This window comes from Acomys russatus, chromosome 6 (assembly GCF_903995435.1).
Source record: "Acomys russatus chromosome 6, mAcoRus1.1, whole genome shotgun sequence".
In the NCBI taxonomy this organism is placed as follows: Eukaryota; Metazoa; Chordata; class Mammalia; order Rodentia; family Muridae; genus Acomys; species Acomys russatus.
In genome coordinates this window covers 67,285,770-67,305,792 of record NC_067142.1, presented here as the reverse complement: position 1 = coordinate 67,305,792, position 20,023 = coordinate 67,285,770, and the positions used below count along the sequence as shown (strand labels likewise).

The following is a 20,023-nucleotide window of genomic DNA, read 5'->3' as shown; positions in this document are numbered from 1 at the left end:
CTAAAAAAAAAAAAAAAAAAAAAAAAAAAAAAAAAAAAAAAAAAAAAACTCACCAAATATAAAAACCTGGAATTTCTTATTGCAAACTGCTCCATTTTTGTCGGTAATCTCCAGATGGTAATGACCGCTATCACTTTTCTTCGCTGACTGGATACCCAGAGAAAAATCCCCAGTCTTAAAAACATAGCTACTATTGTTTGTCTTAGAAGAAGTGTTAATTAGCTCCTTGTCATCAGAGGGATTCCATTGCAGGATCACCTCCTTAGTTCTTCTGCCTGCTGTCTTCTTCCAATCAACAGAAGAGGTTTCTGCCTCTATGTTGGAAGGCTTCAGCCAGAGAGTCTCTCCTGAGACACCCAGCACATCTTCAGAAAACTCTGAGCAGCCTAGGAAAGAAAGCCTGGTCTAAAGGTGATTGAAAGAGAATGAGCCTTAAGGCCTGTAGGCAGCTGCCTGGAATTTCCCCACGCCAAGGATCCAGGAGCAGTGTGAGGAGCCCAGAACCCCAGCTGCGGCTCCTTGTCCCCCTGCTCTCCCTCTAGTCAAAAGGAACTCACCGACCAACAATAACAACTAAAATCTCCCTTGAAGATTTGTTTTTTATTTTTAATATGCACATGCATGTGTGTCTGTGTGTGGGTCTGTGCACATGAGGGCAGTGCCCAAGGGAGGCCAGAAAGAGAGCACTGGATCCCTTAGAGCTGGTGTTTACACACGGTTATGAGCTGACCTCATGAGTGCTAGGCACTGAACTCAGGCCCTCGAAAAGAGCAGTCTGCACTCTCAACTGCTGAGTCATCTCTTCGGGCCCAAACTAGACTCTCGTGAGTACAGACTATGTGGCAGATAAGTTTCCAATGTGTTGCAAGTACTTAACTTCACAAAAAGCCTGGGAAGGTATTTTTTATCCTCATTTTTACAGGTAAAGTACTGAGTTATAAAATACTTAAGTAGTCTCTGGAGAGATGGCTCAGCAGTTAAGAGCACAGGCTGCTCTTCCAAAGGACCCAGGTGCAATTCCCAGCAACCACATGAGAGCTCACACCTGTCTGTAACTTCAGTTCCAGGGCTTCTGACACCCTCATACAGACATACAGTCAAGCAAAACACCAATTGTAGTGTGATTTATTTTGTGTGCTGGCCCTTTAGAGGAGTCACAGTTGCTAGTCAACTGTGCTGGTCACACTTGCTAGTCACAGTTGCTGGCCCTTTAAGAATTCTATATTTTAAAGATTCTTTGACGACAAGACAGGTTAACTTCTGGCAACACCCAGCCTACCTCAAAGAAGATAATGAGCATCAAAGAACCTCCTTATGGAGATGACTTCAAATGTGGCAAACCAGCCATTGGACAAAATGTCCTCATTTCTGCCACAGACAGAGTTCTGCCTGAAAATGGGCAAGCTTGGATGCAGGCAGAGTTAACAGCCAAACTGCCAAGACAGGGTAAGCATAGTCCTCAAAAGTTCCTACACCACAAATATGTCTGTCAGACATATTGGGCCAGAAGGCTGAAGATGATGCTCCAACATTATACAGAGTTTGGGGTGACTGCTCAGGCAACAAACTGTCTCTGTCATTTTTTTTTTCCTTCTCATATTGGAAGCCACTAACCTGCACTTCCAGTTCACTCAAGTAATTAAGTTTCATTTCTTCTCAAGTCTCTGATGAGGTTGAAGACCAGATAGTTTAGTCTTACAATTAATCTTAGCTGTTAAGATGTTTTTAGGTCCAGATAGAGGTTTTACGTTGATAGAGATGAGATATGATAGATATTGATTCTCATTCAGAATTTTAGACTCACCAAGATAGGAAAAATGTTTTCTACAAGGGTTGCCAAACACAATTGGCCAAAACACAATGAATGTAACATTCATGTGATCCCTGATTGTTTTGTGTGGTTCTTCTTGCTGTGTGTAATTTTTCTACTTATGTTTAATAATATAAATATATATGCCAATAAAATAAAATAAAATCTTTAAAAAAAATAATTCTTAGCTGATTCAGATGAGACAGGATAAGTAGTGGTCAGACCACTGGGGAGGAGGACCCCACCTGTCAGAGGTCTAGGGGAGAAGAATACAATGGAAGAGGGAGGGAGAGTAGGAGCAGAACAGGAAGATAAAAGTGAGAGATGTAATGTGAATAATTTATAATAATTTTTTTTAAAGAACTCTTAGCTGTTAGAACTGCTTGGCCCTATGACCTTCAGTGTTGGTGTCCCCTTGGATTTCTGAGACCCGGAGAGGATATTAAAAAGCCAGCTGAGGCTGAGGAAGAGGGTTGGGATTGGGTTTGGACGAGTAGCAGGAAAAGAGAAGGCAACTGAGCCAGAGAAGATGCAGTTAGGAGACAGTTGAAAGTGAATTGCGATAGCAGAGGAAGAGAAGACAGTGGGTGGCAGCTGAGCCAGGAGAAGCTGAGCAGATAGGCTAAAACAGCTGTTACAGTTTGGAGCTGCTCGTACTGGGGAAACTGTGAGAAGGGACTGTTGGAGAGCTGAGGGAGGAACAGTCGGAAGAAACCTCGCAAGGGGCTTGCCTGGAGTCTGGGAGGAGGACTGGCCAGGAGTTAAGAGAATTGTTCACTGTAGGGAAAGGAGACATTAACAGAAACATTTAAAGGAAAAAAATTTGAAAACACATTTTACACCCAACGAACATAAAATTATATATATATATATATACATATATATGTACATATATATGAAAATCGTTTAGTACATAACCCCAACCATACTGCAAAATGATAAGAAGCTGATTTGACTTTAGTGAGAGATTTTGGTTCCGCTCTCATTTCAATATAACTTACTATATACGTACATAGGTGTTTACAGGTGCATTCACTTGTGCATGTGGAGACCAGAGGTGGACGTTAGGACTCTATTGTTCTCCACATTGTTTGTGTGTGTGAGGGGGGTGAGACTGTGGGCCATGCTCAGGCTGTAGCACACATATGGAAGCCACAGCACAACTTTCAGAGACAGATTCTCCCTTCGCATGCTTTTGAGGCGGGTCTTCTCTTGTTCTTTCTCCCACTCCGCATCCTCCGAGCTAGCTAGCCCGTGAGCTCCCAGGTAATTCTCCTGCCTCTGCCTCCCATTTCACCATAAAAGCACTAGTATTACAGATGCTAGCCGCCACATCGGCGCTTTGTGGGTTCCAAGGATCATACTCGGGTTGTTGGGATTGTGACGCAAGCGTCTCGACGCACTGAGCCAGCTTGCTGGCCCTCTGCCTTATTTTTGGAGACAGGAGCTCTAACTAAACCTGAAACTCATTGGTTGGACTAGACTGACTTCTTGCTTTCAGAGCAAGTGCTATTACCCACTAAGCCTCTCCCTAGACCCTTGTTTCTGGATTTTTTTTTTCTTTTTTCTTTTTCTTTTTGTTTATTTGGTTGGTTGGTTTTTGGTTTTTCAAGACAAGGTTTCTCTGTGTAGCCCTGGCTGTCCTGGACTTGCTTTGTAGACCAGGCTGGCCTTGAACTCATAGAGATCCACCTGCCTCTGCCTCTCAGAGTGCTGGGACTACAAATGTGCATCACTGCATGTGCTGTTTTCAGATTTTTGAGAGAGGGTCTCCCTACATAGCCTAGGCTGCCTATGAACTCACAACCCTACTGAGTAGCTGGGATAACAGACATGTTCCCCCATGCTCAGCTCCTAGAGGATAATTTTTTAACCATCAGTGTTAAAGCACCACATTACTGATAGGACTCACTCCATTGTAATTTGGCTGTCAAGTTTCCCCCAAAAGATTCATATGCTGCAGGATTGGTCTTCAGATGATGACATCATTGGGAGATGGCACTAACTTCACCAACGAGCTACACAAAGGTGGGGCTTGGCTAGTGGACCCCTAACAACACATCTTCAAAGGCTATGTCTTTCCTATTCCTTACTGTCCCTCTCTGCTTCCCAACTGCTAGACAGTAAACACCTTTGCTTTGTCACACTCTCCCACCATGATGTTCTGCCTCGCCACAGGCCCTCAGCAAAGGAGCAAGCCAACTATGAACTAAAACATCTGAAATATGTCTAGAGATACATCTCTGTTGGTAGCATGCTTACCTAGCATGCACGAGGCCCTGCATTCAACCCTCAGCCCTGCTTAACACCAGAAACAATGGCACGCAAATGCACTCTCGTCACTTAGAAAGTAGAGACAGAAGGATCAGAAATTTTAGGTCATCCTTAGCTACATAGCAAGTCAGAGGCCAGTCTGGGCAATGTGAGACCTCATCTTAAAAGAAAGGGGCAAATGCAAACACTTTAATAAGCCAAATATAAATTTTCCCCATTTTAAATTTGGCTCCCTCACCCGCCCAGGTATTAGTCACAGTGATTAAAAAAAAAAAAAAAGACTGACTCCCAGAACACTGAGGCAACCAAGCATGGCCAATAGTGAACTGCCAGTGAGACCCAACAAAAACAATGCTGAGGACTGGAGAGATGGCTCAGTGGTTTAGAGCACTGTCTGCTCTTCCAAAGGTCCTGAGTTCAATTCCCAGCAACCACATGGTGGCTGTGAGCCACCATGGCATCTGATGTGCTTTTCTGGTATGCAGGTGTACATGAAGACAGAGGACTCATATATGTGAAATAAACAAATATTTTTAAGAAGACCAACAACAATACTGAATCCATAGCCCTTCTTGTGTCCTACAATAGAAACAGATGGACAATCCTCTCAAAGCACTTAGCACATTGCGTGGTGGGCAGTCCTTACTAATGTTGGCCATCATTTTAGTGACCAGAAGGCCTCTGCAAAAATACTCATTAAAAAAATTTTAAACTATGCTTTCCAAGGTGTATGTCTGCCCTTCCCCTTCTAGGGATCAAGATGTGACTTAATTAATGTGGTGGTAAAATTTAAATAGTTACCTCAGGGCAGCCCAGAGCAGTAAATGAAGCCATTTGGTAAGGAAGTTTATGTGGCATCGCCCAGAGGCTGCAGGCAACAAAAATGACAGTCTTAGGCTAAAGACAGTGCAGTGGAGGTGGAAGGGATCAGAGAATAAAGCAAGAGAGAAAGGCGGTTATACAAATGGTTCTTAATAATGTATCACATTAAGAAGAAAATAAGACAGAAGGAGAAGAAGATAGTGGCTAATTAAGATCTCCCAGCATCTTCTCTCCATACCAAATTACCCTGATCAAACCTAAGAAAACCCGGTGAGTGTCCACAGTGGCCAATTATAACAAAATGCAAATACACAAAGAAACAGCTGTCCATGTCACATACACACAGCCCAACTCTAACCAGTCTGGCGTAAAATAGGATGTCTCCAACTCAGGAACATGAACGAGTTAAACTCAGACTTTAGGAAACTTGTACCAGGCCTGACGCAGTGAAATCCACTGGCTACAGAGCCCCCACGACTCCTACCACCAAACCAGTACCACAGACTGAGTTACCGGAACCACATTAGGCCAAGAGGCTGAATGTTCCACTTCCCTTCTGGTAATTTCCAGAAGCAGGGCAGGAAGTAAGACTCCAGTGGCTGGGTTGTAGGCAGGCTTGTCTTAGAGCTCAGTGACTAACATGTCACAGTAACAACCAGAACCAAGTAGAAACAGCAATGCAGGACAAGGTACATACACACAAGCCCTGTACCAAATGAAGACCTAGGCACTAAGAGACCAGATGTGTATCTTAGCCTACATCACCCCCAGCTGTGCCATGGTCCTTGTGCATCCCCCAAGGATGTGCAGGTCCTTGAAACTATGAAACCCAAGCATGACCCAGGCTAGCATCAATCTAGGTTGTCACAGACTGACTTCACCAACACAACTTGACACAGGGCAGAGGCTTTGCCAATTTCTTAGGGGCCCAAGGTCTTAGTTTTTAGCATGGCCAGCTCATGTCAAACATACATTCACTCAGTCTGGATGTCACTGGTTCCCTACACTCCAACACTACATAAACTACATCCTAGCACTCTGGAAGTAGTTGTTGGAGGGTCAAGAGTTCAAGGTTATTCTTGGTTCCCTAATAAGTTTGAGGCAAGCCTCAGACATGTGAGACCTTGTCTCAAAAAGAATGAAAGAAAACGCACAAATGCATGGCCTGAAAATGAAAGGGTAGGATAAAAATTTCCATAAAAATAGAATCAAGAAGAGAGTAGCCTCACTCCTATCATAGAACAGACTAACTACCAAAAAATATCCTAGGAATAAATATAACTAAAGAGGTGAAAGATATCCATAATGAAATTTATAAAACATAATGGAAGAAATCGAAAAGGACAAAAGAATAGAAAGGCATCCCACATTCTTGGACTCAAAGAATCATCATTATTATTAAAATGGCCATACTGCATAAAATGATTTATGCAAGCCATATCAAAATTATGCAGAAACAGAAATAGAAAGTTCTGCAGAAATAGAAAGAAAAATTATATGTGGGTGTGGGCATATGAAGTCACCCACAGAAACCAGAAGTGGGAATCAGATTTCCTCTTTGTGCCAGGCATGACCGGATTTCCTGACTTCAGGTCTTCATCATCAGAGCCCAAGAATACCTTGCTTGGTATTGGGAAAAACCTTGTGCAGTGCATCATTTACCAGGATCCTTGCCCTCTGCCCACTAGATGCCGGTGGTACCCTAGGCTCAGTTATGACAAACAAAGAAACGTCTTCAGATGTTGCCAAATGTCCCCTAGGGGACAACTGTCCTCATTGAGAAGTGCTGTTCTGGCCGTTGAGGTGGAACGTGAGGAAGAGAGTCGAGGTCTCTTTTCCCATGAAGCTCACATTCCAGATGGAGTGCTTGCTGTAAACAAGCTGAAATTCAACAAGATTTCTCAGAGAAGCCTAAGTGCCATAATTTTAAAACAAGAAAAAAGAAAAAGAAAGAAAGCCTTTGTAATTTAAAAGGTGACACCAGAGTGTCTGGAGGAGTGTGGTGATTTCTGTAGATTCCTGGTCAGGGAAGACCTCCTTCCTATCATATGTCTGGCTGAGAAGCGAAAATAAGAACGATCCCTAGCCAAGAGCTATTAGAACAACATTTCTAGGACATGAATCACAACAAGTTTAAACCCTCTGGGGTAAAGGAACCAAGCAGAGGGCATGAACCTATTGCAGATTTTTTTCAGTATTGAGGTCTGAACCCCAGTCCTCATGCATGAGAGGCAAGCTTTCCTCCCCTATGCAGAACATTGGGGGTAAAATAACCAGGCCTAGCGAGGCTTGTGGTTGTCAGCACTGGTGAAGAAATAGTCTGAGAAGCAGGACATTACTCTGTGTGCTACAGAAGGGAAAGGGGATAGGAAGCCGATTACACTGAGGAGACTGAGTAAGTGGGCTGGAGGGGAGTTTTTGATTGGTTGATACACACACACACACACACACACACACACACACACACACACACACACACACCAATAGATGTGCTCCTCTCAGAACACAGGCAATCAAGTGAAGAAGGTGCAGACCTGGGGCAGCCAGGACTGACCACTGGTACCAGCAGTACCGGGACTGACCACTGGTACCAGCAGTACCGGGACTAACTACTGGTACCAGAAGTACCAGCCACAAGAATAGTCAAGAGCAAGATCCAGTAGAAAAGCAGCCATGTCAGTGATGTGCAAGTCATCAACCATCTGCTAAGCTGAAAGCTCCACCCCACATATGACTGAGAGTATAGATGGATCACAGGAAGAGATGCCAAGAGCAGCCAGCAGTGCCAAGTCTAGAGACTTGGAGAAAAGAGCCTGAAATTCTCACCAGAGAATTAAAAATCCACAGGCAGGGCAGGGTTTTAATAAGAAATGAAATCTTGGTCAATGGAAATGAACGGAAATAGAAGGATGTAAGGGTAGTGGCTGGGAGCCATAACCATCCAACATCATTGGCTGGTGCATGGATGTACCTTACTAGCTCAAAGGCAAGGCCAGAAGTTCCCATCTGTGCACATCAACAAGGATGTCTCTGGATTGGCTGTTTCCCTGCACCTGTGTTGTTGTTGTTGTTGTTGTTTGTTTGTTTGTTTGTTTTTGGTTTGGGCTTTTTTTTTTTTTTTTTTTTTTTTTTGCATTTTTACCATTTCTGTTTTTAAGAATGGAGTTATCAGGCCATTGGTTCGTGGCTTAGCTACGGTCACTGTAACAGCATGGCCTGGTGCTTCGTATTTGATTGTTATTATTTTGCTACCTGAGATCTGATTGCTGCCCAGGCAAGCAATTTTCTTTTTTTTCGAGACAGGGTCTCTGTGTTAGCCTAGGCTGTCCTGGACTCGCTTTGTAGACCAGGCTGGCCTCGAACTCACAGTGATCCGCCTGCCTCTGCCTCCCGAGTGCTGGGATTAAAGGCGTGTGCCACCACGCCCGGCTCCAGGCAAGCAATTTTCATGTACACCTGTCCTTGTGTAAACCTGGCTCCACCTAATTTAAAGTTGATTGATTTACAGGGGGGAAAGGCCAAAACCAGGACAGAAATGAAGGGCAGAGCTATGGTTTGAGAGCTTTGAGGAGAAAGATCTTGGGAGGAGAGAAAAATACCAAAGGAGAGAAAGAATAGAATTGCTATGGGATAGGAAAGAACTCAGGAGGAACTCTGAAGTTGTGCATGGAAAGGAGCAGCCCAAATGACCAGCATAAGCAAGGATTTTGGGATTGTGGATGGGGAATAACCCAGATCAAGATAGAAACAATTAAAGCAGATGGCTTGGGATGGGGGCTGGGAGATAATGGGAGGTAGTTTAGGGGGTTAATATCTGCCCAGCCCCAGGTAAAATGAGGCTTATTCTAAAATAAACAGGTGTCTCTGTCTTTTATTGATTATGATTGTAGGTTAAATAATAGCATTGCAACAATCCAGATATTTAATTAGATTTAATAATCCAGATATTATTAGATGTTTTTATATAGTCCAACAACAGGTTATTATTTTTATGATGAAACACCATGACCAAAAACAGAGGAAAGGGCTTATTTCACTCAATAGTTCCATATAACAGTCCATTATCAAAAGTAGTGATGGCAGGAACTCAAGCAGGCCAGGAACTTGGAAGCAGGAGCTGATGCAAAGGCCATGGAGGGTTGCTACTTACTGGCTCTCTCCAAATGGCCTGCTCAGCCTGCTTTCTTGTAGAATCCAGGACCACTAAGGCAGGGATGGCATCACACACAATGGGCCGGGCCCTTCCCCATTTATGACAAATTAATAAAATGCTTTACAGCTGAATCTTTTGGAGGCCTTTTCCCAATTGAGGCTCCTTTCTCTCTGATGATGCTAGCTTGTGTCAAGTTGACATAAAAGTAACCATTACAACTGACCCCTCATCAAGTTGACACATGAACACATCATTTTTCACTTAGAATCTTTCTCATTTATCCATAAGATGGCATGTTAATATTAAGATCACAATATGAGATAACTATAAAAGTTATCCTTAAAAATTCAAATATTTTAAAAGTTCAGTCTCTTTAAAATATCCAATCTCTAATCTTAGCACTAGGGAGGCAGAGGCAGGTGGATCGATGTGAGTTTGAGGCCATCCTGGTCTACAAAGTGAGTCCAGAACAGCCAAGGCTACACAGAGAGACCCTGTCTTGAAAAACCAAAACAAACCAACAAACAAATAAAATATCCAATCTCTCTAAAAATCCAAAATCTTGAGGGATCCAAGATGGCAGTGCCAAACATGCACAGTATCTGATCTGCAAGACAAAGACTAGGAACCAGGCTGGGAGCTACAGACCACAAGACCTGGAGAGCCCTAGGTGAGAGAGGTCCACACAGCGCAGAACACAGGTGGTTCCGGCCTCAGGCTATCCAACTGGCCCACGGAGGACAGGTACCCAGTCCCCAGAGTCTGGACCCATACCTACCTGTGAACTACAGCCATGCTCTGTATCACAGACTTGGTATCTGGGACAAAACTGTGGGCTGTGAAGCCCCAGACTCTGAATCTGCTGGCCTGGGGAGAACCCCAAAAAAAAACCGGTGGATCTGAACTCAGACTGCCCCACCAGTCCACAGAAAACCCCAGGGGCTAGCAACAACAGGGGCACAGTAGCCAAAGCCCACTGCAGCCTATCTTGCTGTACCTACACTCTTTCTCTTTCCCTCTCTGACTGGTCAGTGGGCTACAGAGAAACAGCATCAGTGTCTGCTGGACCAGCGGGAGCTGAGAGTGTGGATCTGAGATCGGTCTGATCTCAGATCATCCCGCCAGTCCACAGAGAGACCCAGGGCCCACACGGGGGCCCCAGCGGCTGATGATACTTTCTCCAGATACAGCTCCATAGCCACACTCTCGGGTTGACTGATCTAAGGCCACATGGCCTGAACAGATCCGGCAGAAACCTAGCCAGCCACCCCAGTGGACTGTTGCCACACACTTGGGTAAGACTGACCTGGCCTAAACAGATCAGGCAGAAGCCTAACCAGTTTCCACAAGCTAGAGGGTGGTATCTGGTCTTTCAGGCTGGACTGAACCTAGGCCCCCAAAGCCCCAGTGCCAGGGGGCAGGGTTTCTAAAGCCCAGCCAAAGGCAGGATAACTGGCTTTATCTACACTACCTTGAACTGATCCTTGACCTGTAGAGCACCAGCACCGGTCTCTGCTGACCCAGTGGGGAGCCCAGGGTGTGGAGCAGAGTAGAGTCCCCTGGAGCTGAAACTAGGTCACCTGCCCAATCCAGGGAAGGGTTCCCTGATCTACACAAGTAAGGGTTCTCAACCTATAGACACTCACCAAGGAACTGCTCTCAACAACCATTGAAGGACACCAGAAACTACCTCCCAATGTCAGAGAAAGCAAGAAAACTAAAGGCCAGCATAAAAACACAACAACAAAAACCAAAACAATATGACATCTCCAGAACCCAGCTCTCCCAAAGAATTCAACCCTGAGAACTCAAACACAACTGAAGCACAAGAAAATGACCTCAAATCCTTAGTAATGAAGATGATAATGGAGGAAATGAATAAAATCCATAAGCAAATGCAGGAAGGTACAGCCAAACAAATTGAGGATATTAAAGAGGCCTATAGAGAGGAAATGAAGAAATAACTGGAAGAAATTCAGGAAAATACAAAAAAATCAGATGAAGGAAACCAATAAAACAGCTCGAGATCTGAAGATGAAAATGGAAACAATGATAAAAGCACAGACAGGAAAAAAAGCTGGTCACGAAAGAATTTAGAAAGCCGAAATTCAGAGGTAAGCTTCTCTAACAGAATTCAAGAGATGGAGGAAAGAATCTTGAGACTGGAAGATACAATTGAAGAACTTGATGCAACCATCAAAGAAAATGTTAAATCTGAAAAATTCCTGACACAAAGCATCCAAGAAATCAAGGATGCCATGAAAAGATGAAACCTGAGGATAATAGGAATGGAGGAAAGAGAAGATGCCCAGCTCTAAGGCCCAGAAAATATTTTCAATAAAATCATAGAAGAAAATTTCGCCAATTTAAAGGAGATGCATGTAAACATTCAAGAGGCCTATAGAACACCAAATAGAATAGACCAAAAAAGAAAATCTTCCTGCCACATAATAATCAAAACACAAAATGTACAGAACAAAGAAAAAATATTAAAAGTGGTAAAGGAAAAAGACTAAGTAATACATATAATGGCAAATCTATCAGAATTACACTCAACTTCCCAACAAAGACCATAAAAGCCAGAAAGGACTGGGCAAATGTCCTGCAAACCCTAAGAGACCACAGATGCCAGCCCAGACTACTATACCAAGCGAAACTTTCAATAACCATTGATGGAGAAAACAAGATATTCCATGACAAAAACAAATTCAAACACTACCTAGCCACAAATCTGGTCCTCCAGAAGCTAATAGAAGAAAAACTCCAACCCAAAGTGACAAACTACAACCAAAATAACACAGGAAATATATAACTTCACTGTTGCAAAACATAACCACAAAAACACTCTGCTGCAACCAAAATCAAAATGAAAGGACTTAACAGTCACTAGTCATTAATATCTCTCCATGTCAATGGTCTCAATACTCCAATAAAAAAACACAGACTAACTGAATGGATGCATAAACAAGACCCAACATTCTTCTGCATTCAAGAATGCATCTCAGCCACAATGATAGACATTACCTCAGGGTAAAAGGCCAGAAAAAGGTATTCAAGCAAATGGACACAAGAAGCAAGCTGGGGTAGCCATTTTAATATCTAAGAAAATAGACTTTCAACCAAAATTAATCAAAAGACATGAGGAAGGATACTTCATACTCATCAAAGGTAAATTTAACCAAGATGATATCACAATTCTGAACATCTACACCCCCAATACTATGGCACCCACATTTGTAAAAGAAATATTAACAAAGCTTAAACCACACATTGATCCCCACATGTTAATAGTGGGAGACTTTAACAACCCACTTTTCACCAAAGGAAACAGAAACTAAACCAAGAAATAATGGCACTCACCGATGTGATGAATCAAATGGATCTAAAGATATCTACAGAATTTTTCACCCAAACACAAAAGATTATACCTTTTTCTCAGCACTTCATGGAACCTTCTCCAAAACTGATTATATAGTAGGTTACAAAGCAAGCCTCAACAGATACAAGAAGATTGAAATAATACCTTGTATCCTGTCAGATCATCATGGACTAAAGCTGGACTTCAACAACAACAACAGAAATAACAAAAATCCTAAATACACATGGAATCTAAACAACTCTCTACTTAATGACAACTGGGTCAGGGAAGAAATAAAGAAAGAAATTAAGGACTTCCTAAAATTCAATGAAAAAGAAGGTACAACATACCCAAATTTATGGAACACATTGAAAGCAGTGCTAAGAGGAAACTTTGTAGCACTAAGTGCCTTCATTAAAAAATTGGAAACATCTCACAAGGCAACTTAATGATGAATCTGGAAGCCCTAGAAAAAAAGAAGCAGAAACACCCAAGAGGAGTAGATGGCTGGAAATAATCAAACCCAGAGCTGAAATCAATAAATTAGAAACAAAGAGAAGAATTCAAAGAATCAATCAAATCAGGAGCTGGGTCTTTGAGAAAATCAACAAGATAGACAAACCTTATCCAAACTAACTAAAAGGCAAAGAGACACTACCCAAATCAATAAAACCAGAAATGAAAAGGGAGACATAACAACAGACACTGAAGAAGTACAAAGAATCATTAGGTTCTACTTCAAAGGCTTATATGCCACAAAATTTCAAAATCTAAGGGAAATGGACAATTTTCTTGATCAATTCCATTTGCCTAAGGTGAATCAAGATCAGATAAACAAATTAAATAGTCCTATTTCTCCTACAGAAATAGAAGCAGTCATTAAAAGTCTTCTAAACAAAAAAAGCCCAAGTCCAGATGATTTCAGCACAGAATTCTACCAGACCTTCAAAGAAGAGCTAATACCAATACTCTTCAAGCTACTCCACAAAACAGAAATGAATGGAACATTACCAAACCCATTCTATGAGGCCACAGTCACTTTGATATCTAAACCTCACAAAGACTCAACAAAAAAAAGAGAATTTCAGACCAATTTCTCTTATGAACATTGATGCAAAAATATTCAATAAAATACTTGCAAACAGAATCCAAGAACACATCAAAGACATCATTCAACATGACCAAGTAGGCTTCATTCCAAGCATGCAGGGATGGTTCAATACATGGGAGTCCATCAATGTAATCCACCATATAAACAAACTGAAAGAAAAAAACCAAATGATCATCTCTTTAGATGCCAAAAAAGCACTTGACAAAATCCAACACTCATTCATGTTTAAGGTTTTGGAGAGATCAGGGATACAAGGCACATACCTAAACATAATAAAGGTTATATACAGAAAGCCAATAGCCAACATCAAATTAAATGGAAAGAAACTCAAGAAAATTCCTCTAAAATCAGGGACCAGACAAGGCTGCCCACTTTCTCCATATCTCTTCAATATAGTTCTTGAAGTTCTAGCCAGAGCAATAAGACAACAAAGGGAGATCCAAATGGGAAAGGAGGAAGTCAACTTATCCCTATTCACAGATGATATAACAGTGTATATAAGTGACCCCCAAAATTCCACCAGAGAACTCCTACAGCTGATAAACTCCTTCAGCAAAGTGGCTGAATACAAAATTAACTCAAAAAAGTCAGTAGCCTTTCTGTACACAAATGACAATCATGCTGAGAAAGATATTAGGGAAACTACACTCTTCCTGATATCCACAAGTAATATAAAGTATCTAGGAGTAACTCTAACCAAGCAAGTGAAAGAATTGTTTGAAAAAAATTCAAATCTCTGAAGAAGGAGATTGAAAATGGCATCAGACGATGAAAAGATCTCCCTTGTTCATGGATTGGGAGCCACAGTAAAAATGACCATCTTACCAAAAGCAATTTACAGATTCAATGCAATCCCTATCACACTACCTACACAATTTTTAAAGACATTGAAAGAGGAATTCTCAACTTCATATGGAAAAACAAAAACCAAGAATAGCTAAAACAATCCTATACAATAAAAGATCCTCCAGAGGAATCTCCATACCTGATCTCAAGCTGTATTATAGAGTAACAGTAATTAAAACAGCATGGTACTGGCATAGCAATAGGCTGGTTGATCAATGGAATCAAATTGAAGACCCAGAAATAAATCTACACACCTATGGACACTTGGTTTTTGACAAAGAAGCCATATCTATTCAATGGGAAAAGGATAACATCTTCAACAAATGGTGCTGGTCTAACTGGATGTCTACATGTAGAAAACTGCAAGTAGATCCATATTTATCACCATGCACAAAACTCAAGTCCAAGTAGATTAAAGACCTCAACATAAAACCAGAGACACTAAATCTGTTAAAAGAAAAAGTGGGGGAAGAGTCTGGAACTCATCGGCACAGGAGACAACTTCCTAAACAGAACACCAACAGCCCAGGCTCTACGGTCAACAATTAATTAATGGGACCTCATGAAGCTGAGAAGCTTCTGTAAGGCAGAAGACACTATCAACAGAACAAAGTGACAGCCTACAGACTGGGAAAAGATCTTCACCAACCTTACATCTGACATAGGACTAATATCCAAAATATAAAGAGCTAAAATAAAATGACCCAATTAAGAAATGGGGCTCAGAATTAAACAAAGAATTCTCAACAGAGGAATATCAAATGGCTGAGAAACACTTAAAGAAATGTTCAATGTCCTTAGTCATCAGAGAAATGCAGATCAAAACGACTCTGAGATTCCATCTTACACCCATCAGAATGGCTAAGATCAAAAACTCCAGTGACAGCACATGCTGGCAAGGATGTGGAGAAAGGGGAACACTTCTTCATTGCTTGTGGGAGTGCAAACTTGTACAACCACTTTGGAAATCTATCTGATGCTTTCTCAGAAAACTAAGAATAGGGCTTCCTCAAGACCCAGCTATTCCACTCCTTAGAATATACCCAAAAGATGCTCCACCACACAACAACATATATGCTCAACCATGTTCATAGCAACCTTATTCGTAATAGCCAGAATCTGGAAACAACGTAGATATTCCTTAGTCAAAGAATGAATGAAGAAACTGTGGTACATTTACACTATGGAATACTACTCAGCTATTAAAAACAAGGAAATCCTGAAATTTTCAGGCAAATGAATGGAACTAGAAATGATCATCCCGAGTGAGCTAACCCAGACCCAGAAAGATACACATGGTATATACTCACTTATAATTGGAACTAGTCCAACAGGGATGTCCCAGCACCACATAATGTGGGCATGGTGGCACTCATTAATAATTCCAATACTTAGGACATTAAGGCAGAAGAATCAGAAGTTCAAGGTCAACCTCAGATACGTTACAAGTTTGAGACCAGCCTGGACTGATGAGGCCCTGTCTAAGAAGGGCTGGGAAAGTTAGACAGACCCAAGATGTCCTTACAGTTGTTCGTTTGGATTTTTTCAAATGGGAGAAAACTTGACTAAGAGTGGAAAGCTAGTGCTGGACAAAAACAGAACAACAGGAGCAATCACACTCTCCAAGTGACTGTGTGCAGGAGCAGACGAGGTAGGAGACACCAGGAAATTGCGGGTAGGACAGAAAAAAAAATCCCTAACCATGCTTGCATTTTCTGGGCCTTTCAGCCTTCAGCAGCTAAACGGCAACCTTGAAAACAGAACCACCTTTGGGAAGATAAAGACTGAAGACCAGAAACAAACAAGAATTCCCAGAGGGAAGTGGGCACCCCTACCTAAGACAGACAACTGACAGCTGCCAGGGGCAGGAAGAATTTCAGTAACCGACATTGAGTATATCAACCACACTCCAGGGAAGGACCCATGTTCAAGAGTAGTTGACCAACATTGTGAGTGAGTGTGTGTGTGTGTGTATGTGTGTGTGTGTGTGTGTGTGTTTCTGTTGTTTTCAAGTGAGAAGAAAAACATAAAGTTGGGTGGGTATATTGCCAAGTAGGGGAGAATCTGGGAGGAGCTGGGAAAGAAGAAAGAATGTAATCAAAATATATTGTATAAATTTCTCAAAGAATAAATTGATTTTTTTTTTCAAAGGGGGAAAAGGAACTCCCAGGACATTAAGGGCTCAGCTGAGCTCAGAGACTGAATGTATGCCTGGTTTTTGCTGGATTTACTCCTGTAGGTCTCAACAGCCCAGTCAAAGGAGAAAAGCAATTGAATTGGTGTGGACTTTGTGGAGGGGCCATACCCTGGGGCGTGGGGTAGATACAGATAGACAAGAACTGCGCAAGACAGAAGACCCTAGTCCTCATCCCAGGGAGGTATGCATTTCAAGGGAGGAAAAGAAATAAGAAATGTTAATATAAAAAAATATTGAGAGAAAGAAAGAAGTTCACAAGTTCTTACATGCTCAGAGTGAGAAAGGGGGCGAGATGAAGAGTGATTGCCAGTTCAGAAGGGAGTGACCACAGCCAGTTCCGGTGGTCAGGGACTCCACAACCACTGCTGCTGCTCACAGCCTTGGCTCTCTTCCGGTGTTTAAGAACGGATAAGGTAAAATATTAAGTCTATAAAAGGCCAGGGGACATTTGATGAGCCGGTACTGCAGCTTGGGAGAGTGACAACAGTTGAAGTTCCACTGCAGCTTGGGGAAGTGAGCAGCAAGGTGACTCTGGGAACTGTCTGAGTCAGCAAGGAGAGGGGTCGCTGCTGTGCTGACACTCCACAGGGATCACAGTCAGCTCAGCTTTCTCCAGTCCGGACTTGCTGCCCACAGGAAGCTGGGAAGTCCCTGAGAGGGGAGCCATGGGAAAAGTCTCCTATGGCTAAGGGTGGGGGTGCATGGGAGCGGGGTGCGTGGGAGGGCGGGGTATAATATAATCCCACCAGCCTGCAAAAGGATGTTGAGGTTTTTCTCAGTTGGGCTTGTGTTACCAGGTTCAGGGGGGAGACAACAGATCGGGTCAGTGCTGGTGAGCTCTTGGGAGAGCCAGCAGCAGCCAAGGCAAGCCCAGAGGCCACAGCCCACTTCCTTCTTCCTCTCCACTTAGCGCTGTACTGACTGACCGCTGTCTCTTCTCAGGCAAGCTGACTCTGGCTCTTCTGTCAAAACTAACGTAGCCCATGTCTCTCTCCCACTCCCAGTTCACTGCAGTATCTCTCTTTCTCTAAGGTAACTACTGTGTTACACCTCTCACTCCAACTCTGGGTTTTTCTTGCTTTTATTTAGGCTATTTCCTGGGCCTGCGTTGATCCACTTTATTTAGTTTCCTGAACTCTTATCATTCCACATCGGTCCCCTTGTAGCTCCACCTCGATGAATCCATCATCCTCTCAGATCCCTTTCAATGTGCCAGGGCATCTTCTGCCTTTCCTTGTAGTGGATATTGTACACATCTGTTTGCCTGCCTGAAGATTCTCATGAGTAAAATCTGAGGGTGGGATATAGTTCAGTTAGTAGGGCTTTTGCCTCCCATGACCAAAGCTCTGCATTCCAGGACAGCCTGGGATACATGGCATTCCATCTTAAAAACAAAAATAAGACATCGGCTTCAATGGTTTCCTTGCAAATGTTTGCCTAGTTCTCAGAACATAATAAGCCCATAGTGAATCTGTTTATAATTCAAGGTGGTCTTTCATCTAACTCCCAAGAGTGGCTGTATTATAGGGATTTCATGCAAATGTCAAAGAAGTTCCAAAGTATGGACCCCTTGCCTTTGGCCTTTTGCTATGACATTGCAATTTCATTTCCTGTTCACAGGCCCTAGAAACAAAAAGTCAGTTGCCTTGAAGCAATGTTTCTGGACATAGCTCACACTTTAGTAAGAAAGGTTTGTTTGTACGTACACCATTTGACTCTCCCCTGGAGTGATTTCTGCAGAACCAGAGCCTCTTTGGGTCCCTGAGCCAAAATCTCTCCCACGCCCAGTTGCTTCTCCGCTCACCCCTTGTTTTGGAGAAGGCATGACGAGCAGAAGTCGGGTGAAAATGACTCCGACCTGCTGGAGCCTCCCCCGGGGTACCCCTCCAGAGTGGTGACAACTAGAAACCAGTCACTGAGAAATGCAAGGCTCAACACTTACCCATGTGACGCACAGTAGCCTCAGTGCTGACGGATGAGCCACTCACATCCCATCCTTCCTTCTCTTATCTCCTTTATCTCACCCAGACCAAAGCATCCGGGCACTTGAAACTCCTAACCCATCTTTTTCCTCAGAATGGACAACCAAAAAAATCCAAATGCAGGGCCCCAGATGAACTCTGTTCTTACCTATCTGACCCAAGTTATCATCCTCATCCACCTCCATGTTACAGAAAATAATGTACTTGCTCACTCAGCAATCGTACCTTGAACACCCGCTCTGACAGGCATGGATGGCTCTGTGCTGGCAGCGTGTGGACCTCACACACAAAGAATTTATTCAACCATAGTCCTCAATGACTAGCCCCCGGCCCAATTCAGCGTTGCTCAAAACAGATCCAGAGGGCAGATGGGAACAGAGAGGGAGCTGTGGGTGTGGAAATAAATGTGTGTTGAAGATCTACTTGTGCCAGAGGTGATTCTGAGTGCTGAGAATGAACAGCAATGAAGCAAAAAGGTTCCAGTCCTGTTTCTAAGGGCTCACATTCTGGTGGGCTGAAGAAGACGCTGAGGGGGCAGAAAATAGTGTAAAGACGCACTGTGCTATGTAACGTGGGGACAGGAAATGGGAGAAAATGGAGTGAAAGATTGATGACACTCTCAGTGGGGAGAACAACTGTGACAAGGTGGCTTTCGGGCAAAACTGTGGCAGGATGAAGAAGAAAGCCTGTGGCTGGTGATGAAGTAGCTCTCAGGGAGAGAAAAGGGCAGCCTAGTGCACACATCACTGCAGCTTTCCACGCCTCACACAGACTGAGCGCCATGCGCCTGTAGAACCTTGACTGCCTTCTCTAATGTTGCTCCCTGTGTTCCATGTGACTATGTGGAAGGCACAACCAGAGGTTCCAAGTTCTGATCTCCCAGACACATACACCCATGAGTCCATGCCATGCCCCATCCCAGCATAGGAATCCTTACCTTGGCTTTGATGGCCCCTGAGGAGCAGAAAGAATGCAAACAAGACAGCTTGCCCCAACATCCCCCACAAGGACGGAGCAGGCTAATGGGTCCCTTCTCCTCTTCAAGCGCTCAGATGTCAATAGACACTGCAGCTACCAGTCAGATCTACCTCCCTGCCCGTCCAGCCACAATTTCCTCAACTCAAGGCTGTTCACTTCTGCTGTGCACTAACAAGGTCACTGAAAAAAGCCTCAGGCCCTCCACTAGGCCTACCAGTTCCCACAAGCTAAGCTGCCTCCGGTGGGCAGGTGCTCAGCGTGCACAGTGACTCACAGAACCAGCGGCATATTCTTAGTGCTTGGTCTGCCTCAACCTGGTGCTTGGCCCTCAACCGTTCTGGCAGCGTGGAGAGAAACTAACAGCCATTATCCCAGACTGCCCCCAAGCCACCACACACTGTGAAAGGAGAAGTGGGAAGGAACCTAGGGTTAGGGTGGGCTGTGAAGAAAAATGCTGAGTAACTGGGCATTACGGTTGAAGGAGAGGAGTGT

The 20,023-nt window shown here is 43.3% G+C and overlaps 1 protein-coding gene across 1 annotated transcript in view; it reads right to left on the bottom strand.

The window, feature by feature from the left end:
* Positions 1–18,738, bottom strand: part of Cd244 (CD244 molecule) — a 28,632-nt gene extending 9,894 nt beyond the window's left edge. Inside the window, exons 1-2 of the mRNA XM_051148354.1 lie at positions 18,702–18,738; positions 54–386 (exon numbers count right to left, since the gene is read on the bottom strand). Coding sequence (XP_051004311.1) covers positions 54–386; positions 18,702–18,738 — 370 coding nt within the window. The remainder of the gene's footprint in view (positions 1–53; positions 387–18,701) is intronic.
* Between the last annotated feature and the right edge of the window lie 1,285 nt (positions 18,739–20,023).